General features: G+C 39.8%; 1 protein-coding gene and 1 non-coding gene across 9 annotated transcripts in view; one reads left to right on the top strand and one right to left on the bottom strand.

The window, feature by feature from the left end:
• Positions 1–23,238, top strand: part of SYNRG (synergin gamma) — a 92,188-nt gene that overhangs the window by 4,223 nt on the left and 64,727 nt on the right. For 7 of the 8 annotated variants that reach the window (XM_047758654.1, XM_047758658.1, XM_047758659.1 and 4 more), the window contains exons 2-3: positions 3,840–3,880; positions 8,559–8,680. In XM_047758654.1, coding sequence (XP_047614610.1) covers positions 3,840–3,880; positions 8,559–8,680 — 163 coding nt within the window. The remainder of the gene's footprint in view (positions 1–3,839; positions 3,881–8,558; positions 8,681–23,238) is intronic. The other variant, XM_047758653.1, reaches the window with a different exon arrangement.
• Positions 17,166–17,272, bottom strand: LOC125115387 (U6 spliceosomal RNA). The gene has a single exon (XR_007132094.1). It is a non-coding gene; the product is annotated as a U6 spliceosomal RNA (small nuclear RNA).

The following is a 23,238-nucleotide window of genomic DNA, read 5'->3' as shown; positions in this document are numbered from 1 at the left end:
TGCACAGAGCTTCTTAACAGTTACTTTGTGGCAAAGCTAGAGAAAAGCGGAATTCCGTGTCTAGTTTTTACCTAGCTACTAAGCCTTATTGGTAACTGTCATATTTTAGACTCATTTTGAAAAGTCTCAAGAGGTTAACTACTTAAATGCATTGCTCCTCAGTTTATAAATCTTAGTGTATGTGTAACTTAGATTAGTGTATGAGTAACCACCACATTTCAACTTGCAGTTTAAACATTGTATCCAGTTAACATATCACTTAGTTAATACCTCTTGCTTGCAGTTAAGAAAAGCTGCTCACTATCCAGGCCTCTCTTTGGGTGCAGGCCCACTTGTCAGCAGGATTTACGGATGGAACAGTTCCTCTACAAGGCTGTAAATAACACAGAGCCAGGTAGATGTCCAACTAGAAATTAGTGAACCACCTTACAAAAAAAAATTGTTGATTAAAATATTTCAGAGCTAAAAGACTCAAGTTTGGTTTTTCGCCCCTTTCCCTGGGAAAGAAGACGGTGTTGTGTAATAGAAAAATGCAAGGATATAAATTTGGCATACAGTTCCTGGATCTCACTATATATCTCTAAAGACTATCCAGAAACCCCTTCAAATCCTTGACCCCCACCCAGATGAAGGGCTTTTCCCACTCAGATTTTTTGTCTTCCTTGGTTTGTCCCATCTTCTTTCCCTCAGGTCTCAGAGAAAGAAGTCCCTCTGGCTTTTGCTGCCTTGCTGTGTTAACCTGTCCTCTCAAAAACTGTGTTTTGTCCATCACTAAGTAGATCTTTTGTATCCTAAACCTTTTCTCCCTCCAGATCCCTTCCTCTTCTTCTGTTGAAACTGTTTACTGTTTTCTAAAGCAATGACCTTTATTACTCTTCATTTGTATCAGTTTCTCCACAGCCTTTGACACTGATAACTCCTTCCTTAAATGTGATCTTTCCTCAGTTGTAAGCAGCTTCCTTGGTTTTCAGTGAGCATACCCTCCTCAGTGTTCATGGTAAGAATTCACCAGGGTTGTCCTTTGTTGTCTTCTCACCAAGTATCCATATTCCTTTGGCTCTTTCACCCACAACCAGACCTCTAAATTTTTTTTACCTTTTTTTTCTTTTTTTTTTTTTTTTTAATATTTTTAGGGCTGCACCTGTGGCGTCTGGAAGTTCCCAGGCTAGGGGTTGAATCAGAACTATAGCTGCTGGCTACAGCCACAGCATTCGGGATCCAAGCCATGTCTGTGACCTACACCGCAGCTCACAGCAGTGCCAGATCCTTAACCCACTAGGTGAGGCCAGGGATCAAATCCATGTCCTCATAGATACTGGTTGAGTTTTTTTCTGCTGAGCCACAACGGGAACTCCTTTTTTTTTTTTTTTTTTACCTTTATTGAAAGAGCCTAGTGAGATCGATGTGGACCCTTCTGAGCTGGAATTATTCTTTTGCTTGCCTGTTAGATTCCTCCTCATGGACATCCTCCTGCCACCTTTCTCCCCAGACCTACTTAGCTCACCTTGGGTTTCTGTCTTTTTTTTTTTTTGTCTTTTGTCTTTTGTATGGCTGCACCTGTGGCAGGTGGAGGTTCCCAGGCTAGAGGTCTAATCAGAGTTGCAGCTGTCAGCCTACACCACAGCCATAGCAACACCAGATTGAGCCACATCTGCAGCCTACACCACAGCTCACGGCAACGCCAGATCCTTAACCCATGGATCGAGGCCAGGGATCGAACCCACAGCATCATAGTTCCTAGTCAGATTCATTTCTGCTGCGCCATGACGGGAACTCCCAGGTTTCTGTCTTTAGTAAACAGTGTCACCATCCTTACAGTTGCTCAGGCTTGGAATCTCAGCAGCATCTTAAGCTCTTTCTGCTTTTTCAGTACTGCTCTCCACCTGGCAGTTGCCAGGTCCTCTTGAATCTTCCTTTTAAATAGCTTTCATTCACCTCTTTTCCATTCCCATTACTCTGGTTATGGTCCTTTTAATCTCTTATTAAGATTGTTGTGATCATTTCTTGGCTAGTTCTTGTTGCTTCAAGTCTTCTCTGCCATTCCCCACTACCCAGAGAAACCTACAGCACGTTTCTGATTGTTCCCCAGGTAAAACCTCTGACATCAGGGAAATGTAGATCTAAGTCACTGTGAGATACCACTTCACACCTGTTAGGATAACTATCACTAAAAACAAACAAACAGCCAGAAAATAAACAAGTATTGTTGAAGACTTGGAGAAATTGGAGCCCTTGGGCATTGCTGATAGGAATGTAAAATGGTGCAGCTGCTGTGGAAAACAGTTTGGCAGTATTTCAAAAAGTAAACATTGGACTACTCTGTGACCCAGCAATTCCGCTCCTAAGTATAGACCCGAAAGAACTGAAAGAGGGACTCAAATAAATACTTGTACAACAGTGTTCATAGCAGCATTAGTCACAATAGCCTAAAGGTGGAAACAGCCCAGCCATCCATCAACAGATGAATGCAAAAGCAAAATGTGGTACATACATACAGTGGAGTATTATTCGGCCCTCAAGGGGAAGGAAATCCTGACACATGTTACAACATGGATGAACCTTGAGAATGTTATGCTAAGTGAAAGAAGCCAGATGCAAAAGGACAAGTGTTGTATGATCCTACTTAATATAAAGTAGCTAGAATAGACAAAATTCATCAAGCCAGAAGTTGACTAGTAGTTACCAATGGTTGGCGGGAGAAGGTAATGGGGAGTCATTTATTGTTTAATTGGTACAGAGTTTCTGTTTGTGATGATGAAAAAGTTCTGGAAACGAATCATGGTGATGCTTGTACAGCATTGCAGATGTACTTAGTGCCACTGAGCTGTATACTTAAAAAAAGGTTAAAATGGTAAAATTTTATATTATGTATGTTTTACCACAGCTTAAAAAAAACTCTGACTTCATATACTACTCAAACATTTCAGACCCTTTACAATCTGTGTACTAACTATCCCAATCCTGTATGTTCAACCAGAAATCACTTCTCTGAGCACATCTACAGCTCTGAGTTTTTGCTCAAGCCGTAGAGTATGCCTCCCTTTAAGATTCAGCTCAAGGAGTTCCTATGGTGGCCTAGAGGTAAAGAACGCAATTAGTGTCCATGAGGACAAGGGTTTGGTCCCTGGCCTTGCTCAGTAGGTTGAGGATCCAGCATTGCTGTGAGCTGTGCTTATGTCAAAGACAAGGCTCAGATCCTGTGTGGCTGTGACTGTGGCGCAGGCTAGCAGCTACAGCTCCAATTTGACCCCTAGCCCGGAACTTCCATGTGCTGGGGGTTCAGCCCTAAAAAGACTGGAGGGAAAAAAGAAAAAAGATTCAGCTCAAAAGACACCTCCAAAGAACTTCCCAAGATGCAACCCATCAAATTAGTCTTCTCATTTCTCTTGGTATTCTGGACCTCTTACAGGCCTAGCACATTCTGTCCTATGTTAAAGTTTCTTGCTTGCATCTGTGTCTTCAACGAGGCTGTGAGCTAATTCAGTTCTTTCATGTGGTAGGCACCAATAAATGTTCACTGAACTGAATCTAATCCAGCTCTCTCACTTTGTGGATGGGGAAATTGGAATCCAGGGAAGTTACACAGTGCAGAATTAGGACTTGTTTCCAAGATTTTCTGTCTACTAATTCAAAAATTTTCCCCTGCACTAACATGCCACTATCGTGTGTCCTATGGATGGTCAGTGTATATTGATGTCTGGTAATTCACTGTTGTAACTGCAGAACAAGTGCCAGGGCCCTTTCTTACAATTTTTTATTTATGTAAGTAAAATAATACATGTTTTATCTGAAACCTTTGTACATATGAAGATCCAGATATATTTTTGTTCTGTTTTCAGCTTTATGTTTCCGGTTGCAGGTGGAATAAGACCCCCTCAAGGTATGTGAAAGCTTAAGTTTTGAACTTTTCACTGTTTTCATTTTTCACTATTCTGTTTCTCAGTTTGGGGATTAAGTGGGTAAAAAAGTTCTACTGCTGCCAAATAGAGTAGAATTCTCTTTTAGAGTCTTGAACCTCTATGACAGTGCCTCTTTTTTTTAAATTGAAGTATAGTTTATTTACAGTGTTGTGCTAATTTCTGTTGTACAGCATAATGGCTTGGTTATACATATATATATCCCTCCTTTTTTATATTCCTTTCCATTATGATTTATCCCAGGAGATTGGCTGTAATTCCCTGTACTATACAGTAGGACCTCATTGTCAATCCATTCTAAGTATAATCTACAAACCCCAAACTCCCAGTTCATCTCATTCCCTCCCCCCACCCCCTTGGCAACTACAAGTCTGTTCTCCATGTCTGTGAGTCTGTTTTGTAGATAGATTCATTTGTGTCATATTTTAGATTTTACTTGTAAGCGGTATCATATGTTATTTGTCTTTCTGACTTTACTTATTATGATAACCTCTAGTTGCATTCATGTTGCTGCCAATGGCATTATTTCTTTCTCTTTTAATTGTGAGTAGTCTTCCATTGTATTTATGTACCACACCTTAATCCATTCATCCATCGATGGACATTTAGGTTGTTCTGTGTCTTGGCTATTGTGAATAGTGCTGCAATGAACATTGGGGTGTGTGTCTCCCTTTGAATCATTGTTTTCTCTGGGTGTATTCCCAGGAGTGGAATTGTATGACAGCCCTTAAAACACCTTGAAAATTGTGTAATTTGGGGAGTAACCAGGGTCATTCCTCATTTCTCCCAAATTTATATAAACATTATATTGGGCAGATTGTTATTTAACCTCAGAGATGAAGACTTTCGGACAAGAGTATTAAAGAACAGCCGACAAAAATAAAATGAGTTGTAATTCTCTGAATGCCATCTCTCTCTTGTCTCTCTGCATAGGGCAAGGGCTCTTATCTGCCTGAGGCTTGTCTGTATCTCCAACACCCAGCATGCTGATGGAAAATAATAAGGTCTTTTTGATGCTTGTTGAATAAATAAACTAACCTCATTAGTTGGGGGGGGGGGGGTGTTGTTGTTGTTGTTGTTTGGCCATGCCTGTGGCATGTGGAAATTCTTGGGCCAGGGATCAAACCTGCACCACAGCAGCAATCCAAGACACCACTGTGACAACACTGGATACTTAACCTGCTGTGCCACAGGGGAACTTCCTCACTATTTATTTTATACTTATGTTTTCTCTATATGAATTTGGTCTTTTTATAAACACATACATAAGAGATCACACATTCTGGGAGTTCCCATTGTGGTGCAGCAGAAATGAATCTGACTAGTATCCATGAGAATGTGGGTTCAATCCCTGGCCCCGCTCAGTGGGTTAAGGATCCAGCATTGCCATGAGCTGTGGCGTAGGTCGCAGATGCGGCTCAGATCTGGTGTGGCTGTGGCTCTGGTGTAGGCCAGCGGCTATAGCTCCAATTTGCAATTCGACCCCTAGCCTGGGACCTTCCATATGCTGCAGGTGCAGCCCTAAAAAGCAAAAAAAAAAAAAAATCGCATGTTCTGTGAAAATGTTTGTTTTATTTCTAGCAGTTTCTCCCCTAGGTATGTCCTTTCTTTCTTGGCTTCAGAGAAGGGGCCACCAATATCAATTATAGGCTTCTCTTCAAAGAAATAGTAGTCAAGTCATACAATCTTCACTCCTTCTACTGTGCCACTAGGACACAACACTGAAGGAAGACTGTGTCTGCCCTTCTCTCCTTTCTGCTCACGTCTCCCACTCCAGTGCACCCCCACTCCCCTTGCAGCCCAAGCTGCTCTGGAAACTGGCCCCTCTCACAAAGGCAGTGTTGATTGGTTATGGTAGACTTGCTAGAGAAACAGAGACTCCTGGGTCACCAATAGAGATGAATGATAAAGAGCAACTCAGTAGCAGGTGGTCAGTGTCTCCATTTATAATCAGTGATGGAGGTTGAGTTTCAGTAAATTTTTCCAAGGGTCAGTTGTATTCTTTTCATCCTGCTCACATTTATGCATTATTTAAGCTATCTGTAATTAAATGTGTCCCAGATTTAGATCAAACAGTTTCAGATCTTCTCTTCTTTAGGAAGGCATTACTGACTTTTGTGTTCATCATTGTAGCACATTATTTTGCATTTTTCTAGACTTTCAAGTAAAAAAATCTGTGTATGGGGCAAAGGAACAGGACAAGACGAGAGCCCAAAAGGTTGCTTGATATTTTTTTCCTCTGGAATTTGGAATTGTTTTTGAATTTTTTTTTCATTTTACAAAGTAAGTTAGGGTGGACTTTTTGGTTTTTTTGAAGGCTTTAAATTATGCACGGGTTGTTTCTGAAAGCACATATGGCACCTGACAAGTGGCCACTCAATCATGAGCAGATGAACAGGAGACAGGAGAGAAACAAGACTTAGTTTTCACTGTGTGTAATTTTAAGCCTTTAAATGTTGTGCCCGATCCTTGAGTTACCCATTGAAGGATTAAATAAAGTAACAAAAATAAATAAAACTCTAGGAGTTCCCGTTGTGGCTCAGTGGTTAACAAATCTGACCGGGAACCATGAGATTGCGGGTTCGATCCCTGGCCTTGCTCAGTAGCTTGAGGATCCGGCGTTGCTGTGAGCTGTGGTGTAGGTTGCAGATGCGGATCAGATCCCTCTTTGCTGTGGCTCTGGTGTAGGCCAGTGGCTACCGCTCTGATTGAACCCCTAGCCTGGGAACCTCCATATGCCGAGGGAGCGGCCCTAGAAAAGGCAAAAAGACAAAAAAATATATAATAATAATAATAATAATAAAACTCAAGGTCCAAATGTGTAAGAGGGAAAACATCTTATTATGCTCTCTTCAGTTGGTGCATCCTGATTCTCTGTGACACCTCCAGGCCTTCACATTTGGTGTTTCTTTGTCTTGAATACTCTTCCCAAATATCTGCCTGGTTCACTCCCTTGCTTCCTTCAAGTCCTTGCTTAAATCCTGTCCTTGTGGTGAAACCTTTTCTGACTATGAAATAGTAACCAATCCTTTCCTTTGCTCTCCCTTTTCCCCTATCCCTACTTGATGTCCACTTATCTTTTTATTATCTATCTCACATGAGATAGGTAATAAGATAGTCCCATGAAAGCAAAGACTTGGCTTTGTTTAGTGCTGTGTCCCTAGAATGGTGCTTGATAAGAAATAGGCCCTCAAATATTTGAATACATGATTGAATGAATAAATGTTACCTACAAGTGTGGATGTCCATGCTTTTGAAATTGAATGGTGTATGTATAATCTTGAACATACACAGAATCCACAAGATAAACAAGGTGTATTTTACCAGATCTTTAATGTTTTTAAATCGAAATTTGATTAAAGGTTCCTTATATTAGAACCAACATGGATAGAAATATGTGGTGCAGTGCCAAATTAGAATGAAATCTGGATTCAGGCTATGTAGGGATTTTGTTGTATTCACTGTTATATACCAAGTGTCTAGAACTGTGGGCATTTAGATTTATTAAATCCCTGAGGCAATGTAATCTTCATTCTTCTCTACTGGAAAGTTTGGGAGTTACTGTGCTATAAATCATTACTTTCATGATAGTTTCCTGCCGTTGCATTATATACTTTGAGGCAGATTAAGGGAAGCTCATTTCTTTGAGCATATTAGGTATTAAACAGTTTTGTGGATGAAAAACCAAGACACAGAAAGCAGTTAAGCTAGTTGCTCAAGGTCCCAAAGCTAGCAGGTGATATTTCTAGTTGGCTTCCAGAGTTCGTGCTCTTAACTACTTTAGTATTAAAAGTAACGATTACTATTAACTCTTAACTACTACTACTAACTCTTGACTACTATTGTATTAGTTACCTGTTGCTGCATAAAAAATTATCCTGTACTTGAAGGGAAAAAACCAAGCATTTTACTGTTTTACACCACGTCTGTGGGTCAGGTATCCAGGAGTGGCTTCACGGGGTGGTTTAGGCTCACAGCAGAGGAGATTGCAGTAAAGATGTCAGCTAGGGCTGTGTCATCTGAAGGTTTGGTGGGGCTGGAAGATCTGTTTCCAGGACGGCTCACTCACATAGATGGCAAATGTGTGCTGCCTTTTGGCAAGAGGTTTCAGTTCCTTGCCACGTGGATTCTCCATTCTCCATAGGACTGCTCAAGTATTCTCATGATGTGGCAGTGGCTTTCTCAACAGGTGATCTGAGAGAGCACAGAGGAAACTGCAGTGGTTATTAAGAACTAGCCTTGGGTGTTACACACTGTCATTTCCACAGTATCCTATTGGGTATTCTGGTCAGCCCTGTTCAGTGTGGGAGGGAAGGACGAGGGTATGAATTCTAAAAGGCAGAGATCACTGGGGCCATCTTAAAGGCCAATTAGGCCATAGTAATTTTTCAAGTATGCACCAAAATTCTGTAGAACAGGTACTGTTATCTTCATTTTACAGATGAAGTTTTATATCTTGCCCAAGATCACACGGTAAAGGATGGAAATGGAATTTGTGCTCAAGTCTGTTTCATTCCAGAGCCTCTGCCTTTCCCTTTATACTGTGCCACCTCCCGAGCAATAAGTGCCCTGAGTACTTCTGGGTTTAAGAAAATAAACTGTAAAACACATCAGCATTAATGATATCTTGATGTTTTTCAGCAGGAATGATGCCAATGCAGCAACAAGGATTTCCTATGGTCTCAGTCATGCAGCCTAACATGCAAGGCATGATAGGAATGAATTACAGCTCTCAAATGTCCCAAGGACCCATTGCCATGCAGGTACTTGCCTCTTTCACCAGTGTTTACAGAGTTATTATTTGTTGTTACTTGTCTGCATACCAAGAGCTACATACTAGGAGCTTAATGTTGTATTTATAAATAAGTGTGGTCTGTATCTTGGGTGCCTTCCTTCAAAATAAAGCGGGTAGCTATCCTTAAGAGTGGGGAAAAGAGAGAGAAATCATTTAAGAAAACTCTCTAAGTGACCTCTGTATTTGATGACTGACTTAAGTATTTTAGAATGACATCTTGAATAATTCAGGGACCTGATGCCATGAAGTCGCATTGTTAGAGGTAACAGTTGTCATGAAAGGAACAGTGTAATTGTTCGCAATGCTCAGACTGTCTAAGGGGTGGTAGCTCCATTTTTCTCTTGAGGAAACTGAAGCTTTGTGAGAATGCTCACAGAGCATAGTCAGCCAAAATTGGAACCTAAGTCTTCAATAAGTCTATACTTAGCCATATTATACATTAAATTCGTTCTTGAGAGCATCGGGGAGCCATTGACTACTTTAAAGCACTGGAATGACACCATCAGATTTGTATTTCAGAAAGATCATTCTGACTGTGGATTGGAGAATGATTGGAAGGAGAGAAGAGAGCAAAAGTGGATGTAAGGAGAATCATTAAGAGGCTGATGTATCAGAGTTCCCATTTTGTGTCAGCAAAAACAAATCTGACTAGTAACCTTGAGGTTGCCGGTTCGATCCCTGGCCTTGCTCAGTGGGTTAAAGATCTGACATTGCTGTGAGCTGTAGTGTGGGTCGCAGATGTGGCTCAGATCCCACATTGATATGGCGTAGGCCAGCAGTTATAGCTCCAATTCGACCCCTAGCCTGGGAACCTCCGTGTGTAGCGGGTGCGGCTCTAAAAAGCAAAAAAAGTATCAAGAGCAGGTGACATGGCTTAACTTAAGGTGGTAGCAGGCAGATGGAGAGAGGAATGTTATTGAGAACTGCTTAGGAAATAACATCCTTAGGGTTGGATGTTGCATATAAAGGAGAAAGTGGTATCGCATTGATTCCCCCTTTTTTTTTTTCTTTTTTGTCTTTTTGCCTTTTTTAGGGCCGCTTCCCGCAGCATATGGAGGTTCCCAGGCTAGGGGTCTAATCTGAGCTGTGGCCACCAGCCTACGCCACAGCAACGCCAGATCCGAGCCGCGTCTGAGACCTACACCGAAGCTCACGGCAACGCCGGATCCTTAACCCACTGAGCAAGGCCAAGGATCGAACCTGCAACCTCATGGTTCCCAGTCGGATTCATTAACCACTGAGCCATGACGGGAATGCCCCTGATTCCCCTTTTTCTGTACAAGCAGCTAATTGGTGGTGTCATTTATTGATTTTTTTTTTTAAAAAAAAAGTTCCCGTTGTGGCGCAGTGATTAGCGAATCTGACTAGGAGCCATGAGGTTGCGGGTTCAATCCCTGGCCTTGCTCAGTGGGTTAAGGATCGGGCGTTGCCGTGAGCTTCGGTGTTGGTCACAGACACAGCTCAGATCCCGCGTGGCTGTGGCTGTGGCGTAGGCTGGTGGCTACAGCTCTGATTAGACCCCTAGCCTGGGAACCTCCATATGCCAAGGGAGCGGCCCTAGAAAAGGCAAAAAAAAAAAAAAGACTGGAAGAGATTATACTGGTACCTTTTGTTGACTTTCAAGGATCCATGAAAAATTCAAGTGGGGCCATCCAGAGACAATTTAATCAACTGACCAGGAATTCCAGATTTTTTACTCTGGGTTGAATAGTATAGATTTAGGAATCATCCACATAAAGAAGGTTATTGATGCCATACGGGTGAACTGGAACATCTGAGAACACTACAGATGGACAAGATCATCCAGGAGTGAGCCTGCAGAATTTCAGTGTTCAGATCTAAGGAAGTGAGTTACACACAGGAGAATGAAGAGGAGCAGCCACAGACGGTGGTGGGTTGGGGGCTAGTAGGTTAACGGAAAAAAAAAAAACAAAAACAAAAAACTGGGGTTTTGGTGTCAGACAGACCTAAGTTCAGATCCCAGTTTTGCCACTTAACTGTAAAATAGGGATGTAGTACGACCTTGCCTGTACAGTTGTAAAAAGACTTGGAAGAGAAATTATATAAAACATTTAGCATTGCATCTGGTACATAGTGAGCAGAAAGTGGCAAGAAATGTTGATATCAGGAATGATCTTTCAAGTGATCTGGCACTATTTCATGTTGTATTTTTAATATTCGTCTGACTGTTTCCATGCTTTCAATGGCTCACAACCCCCATTTCTGGCTGATACATTCTTTCTTGAATAGTGGTAATAACCAGTAATAGTAACAACCACCATTTGTTGTTTACTTGTGCTAGATTCATTGTGTGCATTATAGCAGTCAGGCCTCATAACAACTCTATACGATAAACAATTTTTTATTTTACTTTTTTGCTTTTTAGGGCCACACCCACAGCATATGGAGGTTCGCAGGCTAGGAGTCTAATCGGAGCTACAGCTGCCGACCTACACCGCAGCCAGATCTGAGCCATGTCTTCGCCCTACACCACAGCTCAAGGCAAGGCCAGATCCTTAACCCACTGAGCAAGGTCAGGGGTTGAACGTGAAATTTCATGGTTCCTCGTTTGGATTCGTTTCCACTGTGCCATGACAGGAACTCCAAGATAAGCAATATTTTTGTAACCATTTTATTGGTATGTATAAGAAAACTGCAGTCAGAGGACTGAAATGCCCTGGTCAATGTCATATAGCTTATTTCAGAGTAGAAATGAAACCAGAGCTATTTTACGTTTCAGAGCCTGAGTTCTTTGCTACTGATGTTTCCCAAACTTCATGATTTTTGCTATGTGTTACTTAAGTAATGTTTCATTTGCTTACATTTTTAAGATATTCCTAGGGAAATCTTTATCTTATTAGGTAAATAGAAAACCTCATGTGTTAAAAATAAGGATAACCAAAAAATAAATATGAATCAAAACAATGTTACCAAATTCTGGCTAGATACTGTTGCTTAATTAGAGTTTATAACTTCATGTTTACTTTCTCTTTGTTAAGAAAAAAAAGGAAATTATGTCTACAGTTTACCTGCAGATGGTTCAGCAAAAGAAATAACACGAGACCGTAGTGGGAATCTGAATGAGAATTTCAGGAGAATTAAAGACAGTTTTCCTGTTTGTGTGCTGAGCATATATCCTTGAGTAACTTGTCATGATCATAAATAGTGTAGATTAAAGCAAATAATTTTGCTTTGTTTTTGCTTTTGTTTTGGAATTGGTGAATGAAGTTGATAGTATCATGATTTAATAAGTAAAGGAGAAACTCATTCAGATCTTATTTTTTTTTCCTCCAAACCTAAGTAATGAGCTTTATCCACATCCATTTGGATCTCTCTATCTTCTTCAGTTGTGATGTCCATTAAAACCAAGTAAGCAAATAAACTAAATCCAGGAGTCAGATCTTTGGCTGAATCCAAAGTATTATATTATTTAAAAAAAAAAAATCATTCACAAATAAGCGAGGTCAAAAGGGTTTTGTACCGCTAAGATTTTAAGTGCCATATATTTCATTTTCACCTAATTATTTTAAATTTTATATTTCTTCATGTTTTATCATGTATGCAATATATTTGTACAATAATACATGTATTTGGTTTGTAAATAGTTTCAAGAGTTAACAATCAGAATTTAAGTTGAAACCATTGTCATGTTGAAGTCGTATAAGCAAATAAAGCTTCTGTGTTGTAAGTAAAGATCTAGGAAAACTTCTAAATCATTCTTTAGTCCTCACCAGTAGGAAGAAAATGGGAATAAATTGAGCTTTTGTAGGTTTGAAGTCCAAGTTACTCAGCTTTCACTAGGTTATGCTGCAGAAACAAAAATCCCCCAATCTCAGTGACTTTCAGAAACAGATTTGTTTCTCATTTGTGATACATGCCCTTTAGGAGCTGGCTCTGATTCAGGTCCATATTCTCTTTATCCTGAGAACCTTACCTAGGAAATCGCAGGCTCTTGACATAACTGTAAAGAGATGGCCAAATCCTGTGATGTCTTTTAAAGCTTTCTCTCAAAGGCAGGGTTTATCAGAGTTCCTGCTGTGGTGTAGTAGGTTGAGAATCTGACTGCAGTGGCTCGGGTCCCTGCAGAGGCGGCACAGGTTTGATCCTTGGCCTGGTGCAGTGGGTTAAAGATCTGGTGTTGACACAGCTGTGGTGTATATCGTGGCTGTGGCCAAAGGAAAAATAAAAAAGGTAGGATTTATCAGTTACTTCGGTTCACAAAGTAATGTGGCCCAAAGAAACATCAATGGGGGATATACGAGGAAGACTGCACACCACATCAGCATGTGTCATCTGAGAGTAAGGGCAGCAAACAATTGGAACCAAGCTACCAAAGAATACCATGTATTTCTCATTGAGATCTAGTAAGCTTACCACTGAATGTCAATAACAATTGATACAATTTTTAAGTCATTAATTTTCACACTAAGCATTATTTTATGACTTGTGTAATTCTCTAAAAAGTGTTGTTTTTTTTTTTTTCTTTTTTGGCTGCCCCATGGCCTGTGGAGTTCCCCAGCTAGGGATCAGATCCAAGCCACAGTTGCCACCTGGGCCACAGCTGCGGCAATGCCAGATCTTTAACCCATTGTGCCAGGCCAGGGACTGAACCTGCTTCTCATCGTTCCAAGACGCTGCTGATCCCATTGCACCACAGCAGGAACTTCAGAAAAATGCCTTTTTTTTTCCCCTGCCTTTTCTAGGGCCGCTCCCTCGGCATATGGAGGTTCCTGGGCTAGGGGTCTAGTCGGAGCTGTAGCCACCAGCCTACGCCACAGCCACAGCAACGCGGGATCCGAGCCACACCTGCAACCTACACCACAGCTCATGGCAACACCGGATCCTTAACCCACTGAGCAAGGCCAGGGATCGAACCCACAACCTCATGGTTCCCAGTCGGATTTGTTAACCCCTGCGCCCTGAAGGGAACTCCCAGAAAAATGCTTTTAAAGAGTTTGACATAACCAAAAACAGTAAGGAACTCCAACATGAAGAACAATTAAAAAACAAAACAAAAACAGTGAACTACCAAATTTGAAATCCCCCAAGTAATTTCCCTGAGTATCATGAGCTTAGAATTAATGGTTCTGAAGTAAAGAAGCCAAATTCTAAAAAAAAAAAAAAAAAAAAAAAATGTGGGAGTTCCCATCGTGGTGCAGTGGTTAACAAATCCGACTGGGAACCATGAGGTTGCGGGTTCGGTCCCTGCCCTTGCTCAGTGGGTTAACGATCTGGCGTTGCTGTGAGCTGTGGTGTAGGTTGCAGACGCATCTCGGATCTGGCGTTGCTGTGGCTCTGGCTTCTTTAATCTTGCTGACAGGCATTATACAGCTTGGAAGCTGCTCACTGTTCTTAAAGGAGAAACTCAGTCAGATTTTATTTTTTTTCCTCCGAACCTAATAGCCTTAACCAACCACAGATGTGTATGAGGAAAACCTGTTATTCTTTGGTTATCCCTGAACTCTTTGAAGGGTACACTTTCAGATAAAAGTCAAAGATGAAATTTAGTCTTGGTTACCATCTAGTGCTCCACTCCCCAAAACTCATAAAAAAGAAAACACCCCACAGATTTAGAATAAACTTTAAAGTTATTACTCAAAATATGTCAATAAAATAGATAAGAATAGAATATAGATGAACATGTGTGAGCCAGTTACAAGCTATATCATTTTTAATTAAACTTACAGGTAAACACATGTATATAAGGAACAATACAAAGAGATCCTTTGTTTAGTTCCCCCAGTGGCAACAACCTGCAGGACTGTATTACAGTATCACAGCCAGGATACTGGCATTGATACAGTCCAGATAGAGAACATTCCCATCGTCTTAGGCATCTCCTCATGTTGCCATTTTGTAGCCAAATTCATTTCCCTCCCACTTCACACCTCCCAGCCCTCCTCAGTCACTAATATGTTCCCCATTTCTATAATTATGTAATTTCAACAATGTTATCTAAATTGAATCACTAACCTTTTGAGATTGGCTTTTTTCCTCTGCATAATTCTCTTGAAATTCATCCAAGTTGTTGAATGTATTATTTCCTTCATTTTTATTGCTGAGTAGTATTCCATCATTGGATGCACTACTGTCTTTTTAACCATCCATCCATTGAAGACATCTGGGCTGTTTTTACTTTTTAGCTATGACAAAGAGAAGGTGTCGTGTGAACACAAGGCTTCATTTCTGGGATTAATGCCCAGGAGTGCTGGGTGACATGGTAGTTGGATGTTTAGTTTCTAAAGAAACCGTTAAACTGTTTTCTAGAGTGCTTGCACCCTTTTACATTCCCACCAGCAGTATATGAGTGATCCAGTTTCTCTGCTGCCTGGCCAACATTTGGTATTGTCACTTTTTATTTTAGCCTTTCTGATATGTGTAGTGTGATATCACATTGTGACTTTTACTTGCATTTCCCTAATGACTAATATCAAAAGAAAATTCAGAAGGTTTTACTTGACATGAATATTTTATTGGGCAAGAAACAAACTATTCCCCAAAAGAGAGACCTCAAACTCCCAAGTGCTTTAAGCAATTACAGTTCATTACAAACAGGTATGAGTACATTGTTTTCTATTGTGATTGGTTACTAGAAACTTCATATTGGTTTTTCTTTAACATTAATCATATCGAACATCTTTTTTTAATTTTATTGAAGTATAGTTGATTTACAATGTTGTGGTAATTTCTGCTGTACAGCAAACTGATTCAGTTACACATATATGCATATCCATTTATACATATACACATATCCAGTCCCATATAGGTTATCACAGAATATTAAGTAGATTTCCCTGTGCCATATATAGCAGGTCCCCACTGACCATCCATTCCATATACAGTGGTGTGCATATGCTAATCCCAAGCTCCTAAACAATCTCTATCTCCTTTCCCCTTTGGGAACCATAAATTTGTGTTCAAAGTCTATAAGTCTGTTTCTGTTTTATAAATAAGTTCATTCGTGGAGTTCCCATCGTGGCTTAGTGGTTAACGAATCTGACTAGGAACCATGAGTGTTCCAGGTTCGATCCCTGGCCTCACTCAGTGGGTTGAGGATCCGGCGTTGCCATGAGCTGTGGTGCAGGTCACAGACATGGCTCGGATCTGGTGTTGCTCTGACTCTGGCATGGGCCCGTGGCTACAGCTCTGATTCGACCCCTAGCCAGGGAACCTCCATATGCCATGCATGCAGCCCTGGAAAAGGAAAAAAAATTAAATTAAAAAATAATAAGTTCATGGAGTTCCCGTCATGGCGCAGTGGTTAACGAATCCGACTAGGAACCATGAGGTTGCGGGTTCGGTCCCTGCCCTTGCTCAGTGGGTTAAGGATCCGGCGTTGCCGTGAGCTGTGGTGTAGGTTGCAGACGCGGCTTGGATCTTGCGTTGTTGTGGCTCTGGCGTAGGCTGGTGGCTACAGCTCCGATTCAACCCCTAGCCTGGGAACCTCCATATGCCACGGGAGTGGCCCAAGAAATAGCAACAACAACAACATAATAATAATAATAAGTTCATTTGTATCATTTTTTAAAGATTCCACATATAAGTGATATCATGACATTTGTCTTTGTCTGACTTCACTTAATGTGATTATCTCTAGGTCTGTACTGCAAATGGCATTATTTTGTTCTCTTTAATGGCTGAGTAGTATTCCATTGTATATATGTACCACATCTTTATCCAGTCTGCTGTTGATGGACGTTTAGGTTGCTTTCGTATCTTGGCTATTGTAAATAGTGCCACCATAAACATGGGGATACATGTATCTTTTTGAATTAGGGTTTTCTCCAGATAGATGCCCAGGAGTAGGATTGCTGGATCATGTGGTATTTCTCTTTTTAGTTTTTTGAGGAACCTCATACTGTTTTCTATAGTGGTTGTACCAACTTACATTCCCATGTGGGTTCCCTTTTCTCTACACCCTTTCCAGCCTTTATTACTTGTAGACTTTTTGATGATAGCCATTCTGACCAGTGGCGAGTGATGCCTTATTGTAGTTTTGATTTGCATTTTCTAATAATTAGTGATGTTGAGCAGCTTTCCATGTGCTTTTTGGCCTTCTGTATGTCTTCTTTTTTTTTTTTTTGAATTTTTTTATTGGGGTATAGTTGATTTACAATGTTCAACTTTAGGTTTACAGCAAAGTCAATCAATTGTGTGTATACATATATCTATTTTTTTTGTTGTTGTTGTTGTTGCCATTTCTTGGGCTGCTCCCTCGGCATATGGAGGTTCCCAGGCTAGGGGTTGAATCGGAGCTGTAGCCACCAGCCTACGCCAGAGCCACAGCAACGCAGGATCCGAGCCACGTCTGCAACTTACACCACAGCTCACAGCAACGCCGGATCGTTAATCCACTGAGCAAGGGCAGGGACCGAACCCGCAACCTCATGGTTCCTAGTCGGATTCATTAACCACTGCATCACGACGGGAACTCCACATATATCTATTATTTTAAAAACATGGGACACTTCACAGATTTGTATGTCGTCTTTGCACAGGGGCCGTGCTCATCTTCTCTGTATCATCCCAGTTTTAGTATACATGCTGCCAAAGCGAGCACTGAACATTTTTTCATGTGTTTATTTGCCATCTTACATTGTCTTTGGGGGAATATCTCTTCCTGTCTTTTTTTCTAGTTGGATTTTTTTGGCTATTTTACTGTTGAGTTTCATGAGTTTTTTATGTAGTCTACATACCAGTCCTTGGTTAGAGATGTGGTTTGCAAATATTTTCTCCCAATCTGTAGCTTGTTATCTTAGCTCATTTAGGCTGCTGTAACAAAATACCAGAGACTGGTTAGCTTATAAACAACAGAAATTTATTCCTCACAGTTCTGGAGGCTGGAGTCCAAGATCAGAGCGCCAGCATAGTCAGGTGAGAGCCCGCTGCCAGGTCGCAGACTTTTAGTTGTATTTTCCCATGGAGGGAGGGACTGGGGCGCTTTGTGGGATCTCTTTATAAGAGCACTAAGGCCATTCATGAGGCTTCCACTCTCATGACCTTCTAATACCATCATTTTGGGGGTTAGGATTTCAAGATTTGAATTTTGGGGAGACACAAACATTCAGACCATAGCACTTGTCTTTTCATCCTCTTAACATGTCCTTCTCAGAGAAGGAAATTTTTTTTTTAATTTTGATGAAATCCATTTTATCCATTTCTCATTTTATGGAACATGCATTGCTGTAAGTCTGAGAGTTCTTCACCTTGCCCTAGATCCTGAAGACTTTTCTCGTGTGTGTGTGTTAAGTTTGTAGTTTTACATTTTACACTGAAGTCCATGATACATTGTGAGTTCGTTTTTATACAAGATAGGAGACTTTGGGAGTTTCCTTCGTGGCTCAGTGGTTAATGAATCCGACTAGGATCCATGAGATTGCAGGTTTGATCCCTGACCTCGCTCAGTAGATTAAGGATCCAGCGTTGCCATGAGCTGTGGTATAGGTTGAAGATGCGGCTCAAATTCTGAATTGCTGTGGCTGTGGCGTAGGTCGGTGGCTGCAGCTTCAATTAGACCCCTAGCCTGGGAACCTCCGTATGCTGCGGGTGCGGCCCTAGAAAAGACCAAAAAAAAAAAAAAAAAGAGAGAGAGAGACTTGGATTTATCTTTTGCCTATGAATGTCCGGTTTCTCTAGCACCATTTTTTGAAAAGGCTGTCCTTTCTCCATCAAAGTACTTTTGTATTTTTGTCAAAAATCAGTTGGCATGTTTCTGTGGGTGTTTTTCTAGGTTCTCTGTTCTGTTCCATTGCTTTATGTGTCTGCTAGTCTTGATTATGGAGGCTGTGTAAGACTGATTCCTCCCCTGTTTTCTCAAACTTCATTGCAGTAAAATACACATAACATAAAGTTTACCATCTTAACCATCTTTAAGCATACAGTTCAGTGGTATTAAATATATTCACATTGCTGTACAGTTATCACCACCATCCATCTTCATAACTCTCTTCATCTTAGAAATCTAAAATTCTATACCTATTGTATAGTTACTCCCCGTTCTTCCCTCCCCTCAGCCACATGTATCCACCATCATACTTTAGGGCTTTTTAATTTTGACTGCTCTAAGTGCCTCATATAAGTAGAATCATACAGTATTTGTCTTTTTGTGACTGGTTTATTTTCACTTAGCATAATATACTCAAGGTTTATTCATGTTGTAACATACTGCAGAATTTCCTTCTTTTTCAAGACTAACTTTCCATTGTATGTATATACCACATTTTGCTTATCCATTCATTGGTGTGTGGACACTTGGGTTGCTTCCATGTTTTAGCTATTGTGAGTAATGCTGCTATGAACGTGATTGTAGAGACAGATACTTCTTCTAGACTCTGCTCTCAGTTCTTTTGGGTGTATACTCAGAAATGGAATTGCTGGGTCATAAGGTAATTCTATTCTTTTTTTTGTCTTTATAGGGCTGCACTTGTAGCATATGGAGGTTCCTAGGCTAGCAGTAGAATCCGAGCTATAGCTACTGGCCTGCACCATAGCCACAGCAACACAAGATCTGAGATGCCCCTGTGACCTAAACCACAGCTCATGGAAACACCAGATCCCCGACCCACTGAGCGAGGCCAGGGATCAAACCCATATCCTCATGGATACTAGTCGGATTCGTTTCCGCTGTGCCATAATGGGAACTCCCTCGTTATAGTTTTGATTTGCATTTCTGTAATGATATCTGGTATCTTTTCATGTGTTTATTGGCCATTCTTGCATCTTTGAAGAAATGTCTGTATGAGTCCTTTGCCCATTTTTGAGTGTTCTATTGTTGAGTTTTAGTAGTTTCCTCTTTATCTTGATATAAATACATGTGGTTTACAAATATTATCTTCTACTCTGTAGCCTTTTTATTCTGTGGATTATGTCTCTTAAAGTACAGATTTTTAGGAGTTCCCATTGTGGCACAGCAGAAACGAATCTGACTAGGAACCATGAGTTTGCAGGTTCAATCCATGGCCTCACTCAGTGGGTTAAGGATCTGGCATTGCTGTGAGCTGTGGTATAGGTCACAGATGTGGCTCAGATCCTACCTACGTTGCTGTGGCTGTGGGGTAGGCTGGTAGCTATAGCTCCGATTCGACCCCTAGCCTGGGAACCTCCACATGCCACAGGTGTGGCCCTAAAAAGCAAAAAAAAAAGTACATATTTTTACAATTTTCATGAAATCCGACTTTCCTGTTCTGTTGTTGTTGTTGCCTGTGCCTTTAAGTCATATTCAAGAAATCCTTGCCAAATCCAGTGTCGTGAGGTTTCTGTTCTGTTTTCTACTGAGAGTTTTATTATTTTAAGTCTTAGATTTAGGTTCTTGATCCATTTGGAGTTAATTTTTGTCTGTAGTGTTGGGTAAGAGTCCAATTTTAATGAAAAGCACCATTTGTTGAAAAGACTGTCTTTTACCTGCAGAATGGTCTTGGCACCTTTGTCAAAAATCATTTGACCCATATATGCAAGGGTTTATTTCTGGGATTTCTGTTCTTTTCCATTGGTCTCTATATGCCTTACTTTATGCCAGTACCACACTGTTTCAATTGCTGTTGTTTTGTAGTAGGTTTTGAAATCAGGAAGCTTGAGTCCTCCACTTTTGTTGTTCTTTTTCAAGATTGTTTTTGGCTTTTCAGGGTTCCTTGAAATTCTATATGAATTTTAGGGTGGGTTTTTCTATTTCTGCAAAAATGTCATTGGAATTTTCATAGGGGTTGCATTTGTAGAATGCTTCAGATAATATTGACATTTTAATAATATTAAGTTTTCCAATCCATAAAATATGGGTTGTGTTTCTGTTTATGACTTCTTTAATTTCTTTCAGCAATGTTTTGTAGTCTTCTTTGGATAAGTCTTTCACCTTCTTGGTTAAGTTAGTTCCTGTGTATCTGTTTTAATTTTGATGCTATTGTAAATAGGATTTTTTTTTTTAATTTTCTTTTTGGGTTATTCATTTTATGTGTTTATAAATAAAACTGATTTTTGTGTGTTCAGTTTGTATCCTGCCACTTTGTTGAATTCATTTATTCTAATAGCTTTTTTGTGGGATCTTTATGATTTTCTACATTTAAGATGATTATCTGCAGAGATCATTTTCCTTCTTTCTTTACAATTTGGATTTCCTTTTTTCCCTAATTGCTCTGATTAGAACTTCCACTGCTCTTTTGAATAGAAGCCATGAAAGTGGGCATCCCTGCCTTATTCCTGATCTTAGAGAAGAAGCTTTCTGTCTTTCACCATTGAATATGATATTCACTGTGGGTTTTTCATATAAAACCTGTATTGTGTTGAGGTATTTTTTTTTCTATTCCTATTTCATTGAGTGTTTTTGGTCATGAAATGGTGCTGAATTTTGTGAAATGCTTTTTCTGCATCAGTTGAGATGATCATGTGTGTGTGTGTTTTCCCTTCATTCTATTAATGTAGTATATTACATGGATCAATTTTCATATATTGAATCATCCTTGCACTACCGGAATAAATTTCAGTTGGTCATGATGTATAATCCTCTTACTATTCTGAGTTCTGTTTGCTGATGTTTTGCGGAAGTTTTTACATTAGTATTCATAAAGGATATTGCTCTGTAGTTTCCTTTTCTTGTAGTGTTCGTCCGCCTTTGTTACCAGGGTTATACTAGCTTTAGCATAACCTCCCTCTTCAATTTTTTGGAAAATATTGAGAAGAATTGCTGTTATCTTTAAATGTTTAGTATAATTCACCAGCAAAGCCATTCAGTCGCATTAGCTATATAAGCCTGATTCCTCTTATGTTGTTATTATGTTCAACATTATTTTAACTATTCTGAGTTCCTCTGCCTTTCTATATGTATTTTAGAGTAATGTTGTCTAGATCTACAAAAACTCTTGCTGGAGTTTTGATAGGAATTATATTATACCTTTATATCAATTTGTGGGAAAATGACACAAATTGACCATGTAGATTCTTGCATACATGGTATGTCTCTCCATTTTTTAGGTCTTTGGTTTCTTTCATCAGCATTGTATAGTTTTCAGCATATAAGTCTTGTAAATATTCTGTTGATTTACATCTAAGTATTTCATTCTTTTGAGTAATTGTAAATGGCATTGTATTATTAATGTCAGAGTTGTGTGTGCATTGCTAGCATATGGAAATACAAATCGATTTTTTTTTTTTCATTTTTGGCTGCCCTGCAGCATATGGAACTCCGAGGCTGGGGATCAGACCCAAGCCGTAGCTGCAGCAACACTGGATCCTTAACCCTCTGTGCCGGGCCGGGGATCAAACCCACATCCCAGTGCTCCCAAGACCACCCATCCCTTTGCACCACAGTGGGAGCGCCTACAAATTGATTTATATATGTTTGTCTTATAACCTGAAACTTTGCTGAACTTATTATATTAGTTCTAGGAATTTTTGTGTAAATTGCTTGGGATTTTCTACTTAGTCATGTCATCCTTTTATCAAATTTCAACATGCCATATTTGCTTCCTTTTTTTTTTTTTTTTTTGGTCTTTTTAGGGTCGCACCTGTAGCATAGGGAAATTCCCAGGCTAGGGGTCAAATTGGAGCTGCAGCCACCAGCAGCGCAGGATCTATCTGAGCCGCGTCTGGAACGGACACCACAGCTAACAGCAATGCGGGATCCTTAACCCACTGAGTGAAGCCAGTGATCAAACCTGCGTCCTCTGGATACTAATCAGATTCATTTCCACAGAGCCACAGCGGGAACTCCATGCTTTACATTTTTTAAAAGACTTTGCTAATACAGTTAGGATTTCTTTCCTCTACTTCCCCAGAGATAGTTATCACTATCCTGAATTCACTATTTATTGTTTCCATATGTATTTTATGCTTTTATTTTTATATGTTTGTATATTCATGAACATTATATCTTCTAGGTTTTAAAATTTTACATAAGTATATTCCCTTCTGAGTTTGATTTTTTTCCTTTAACATTGTTTTCCTCAAAGATTTATGCCAGTTGTAGAATGATGACAAGTTTGTTCACCTAGCTAGGTAGTCTTCTGTTGCAAGGATGTATTTTCTTTTATTGATGGACATTTAAGTTGTTTCCAAATTTTTGCTATTTGTTTTGGTTTTATCACTTTCTAAGAGTTCATTATATACTCTGGATTCTAACCTTTGTGATTATTTTTGCTGTCAATATCTCCTCCTAGACTTTGGCTTGCCTTTTAATTTTGTTTATGGTGTCATATATTATAGAAGGTAAGTCAGATGGAGAAATCATTTCTTTTTTCGTTTGAACTTTTCGTGTCTCATCTAAGATATAACCCTACCCTGAGGTAATAATGATATTCTCCTCTATTCTCTTATTGAAATTTTTCAAGTTTCTTTACATATATAGGTCTGTAACCTACCTGGAATTGTTCTTTGGTATCAGTGTGAGGCTGAAGGGTCTAATTTTATTATTTTCTATTTGAATAGCCAGTTGTCCCCAAAATCATTTATCAACAGTCCATTTTTTTACCCATTGATTTCTAAGATTACTCCTTTAATATCAAATTTCTTTTTTCACATATAATGATTTTTATTTTTTCC

Source organism: Phacochoerus africanus, chromosome 14 (assembly GCF_016906955.1).
Source record: "Phacochoerus africanus isolate WHEZ1 chromosome 14, ROS_Pafr_v1, whole genome shotgun sequence".
Taxonomy (NCBI): Eukaryota; Metazoa; Chordata; class Mammalia; order Artiodactyla; family Suidae; genus Phacochoerus; species Phacochoerus africanus.
This window is presented reverse-complemented; position numbering and strand designations above follow the sequence as displayed.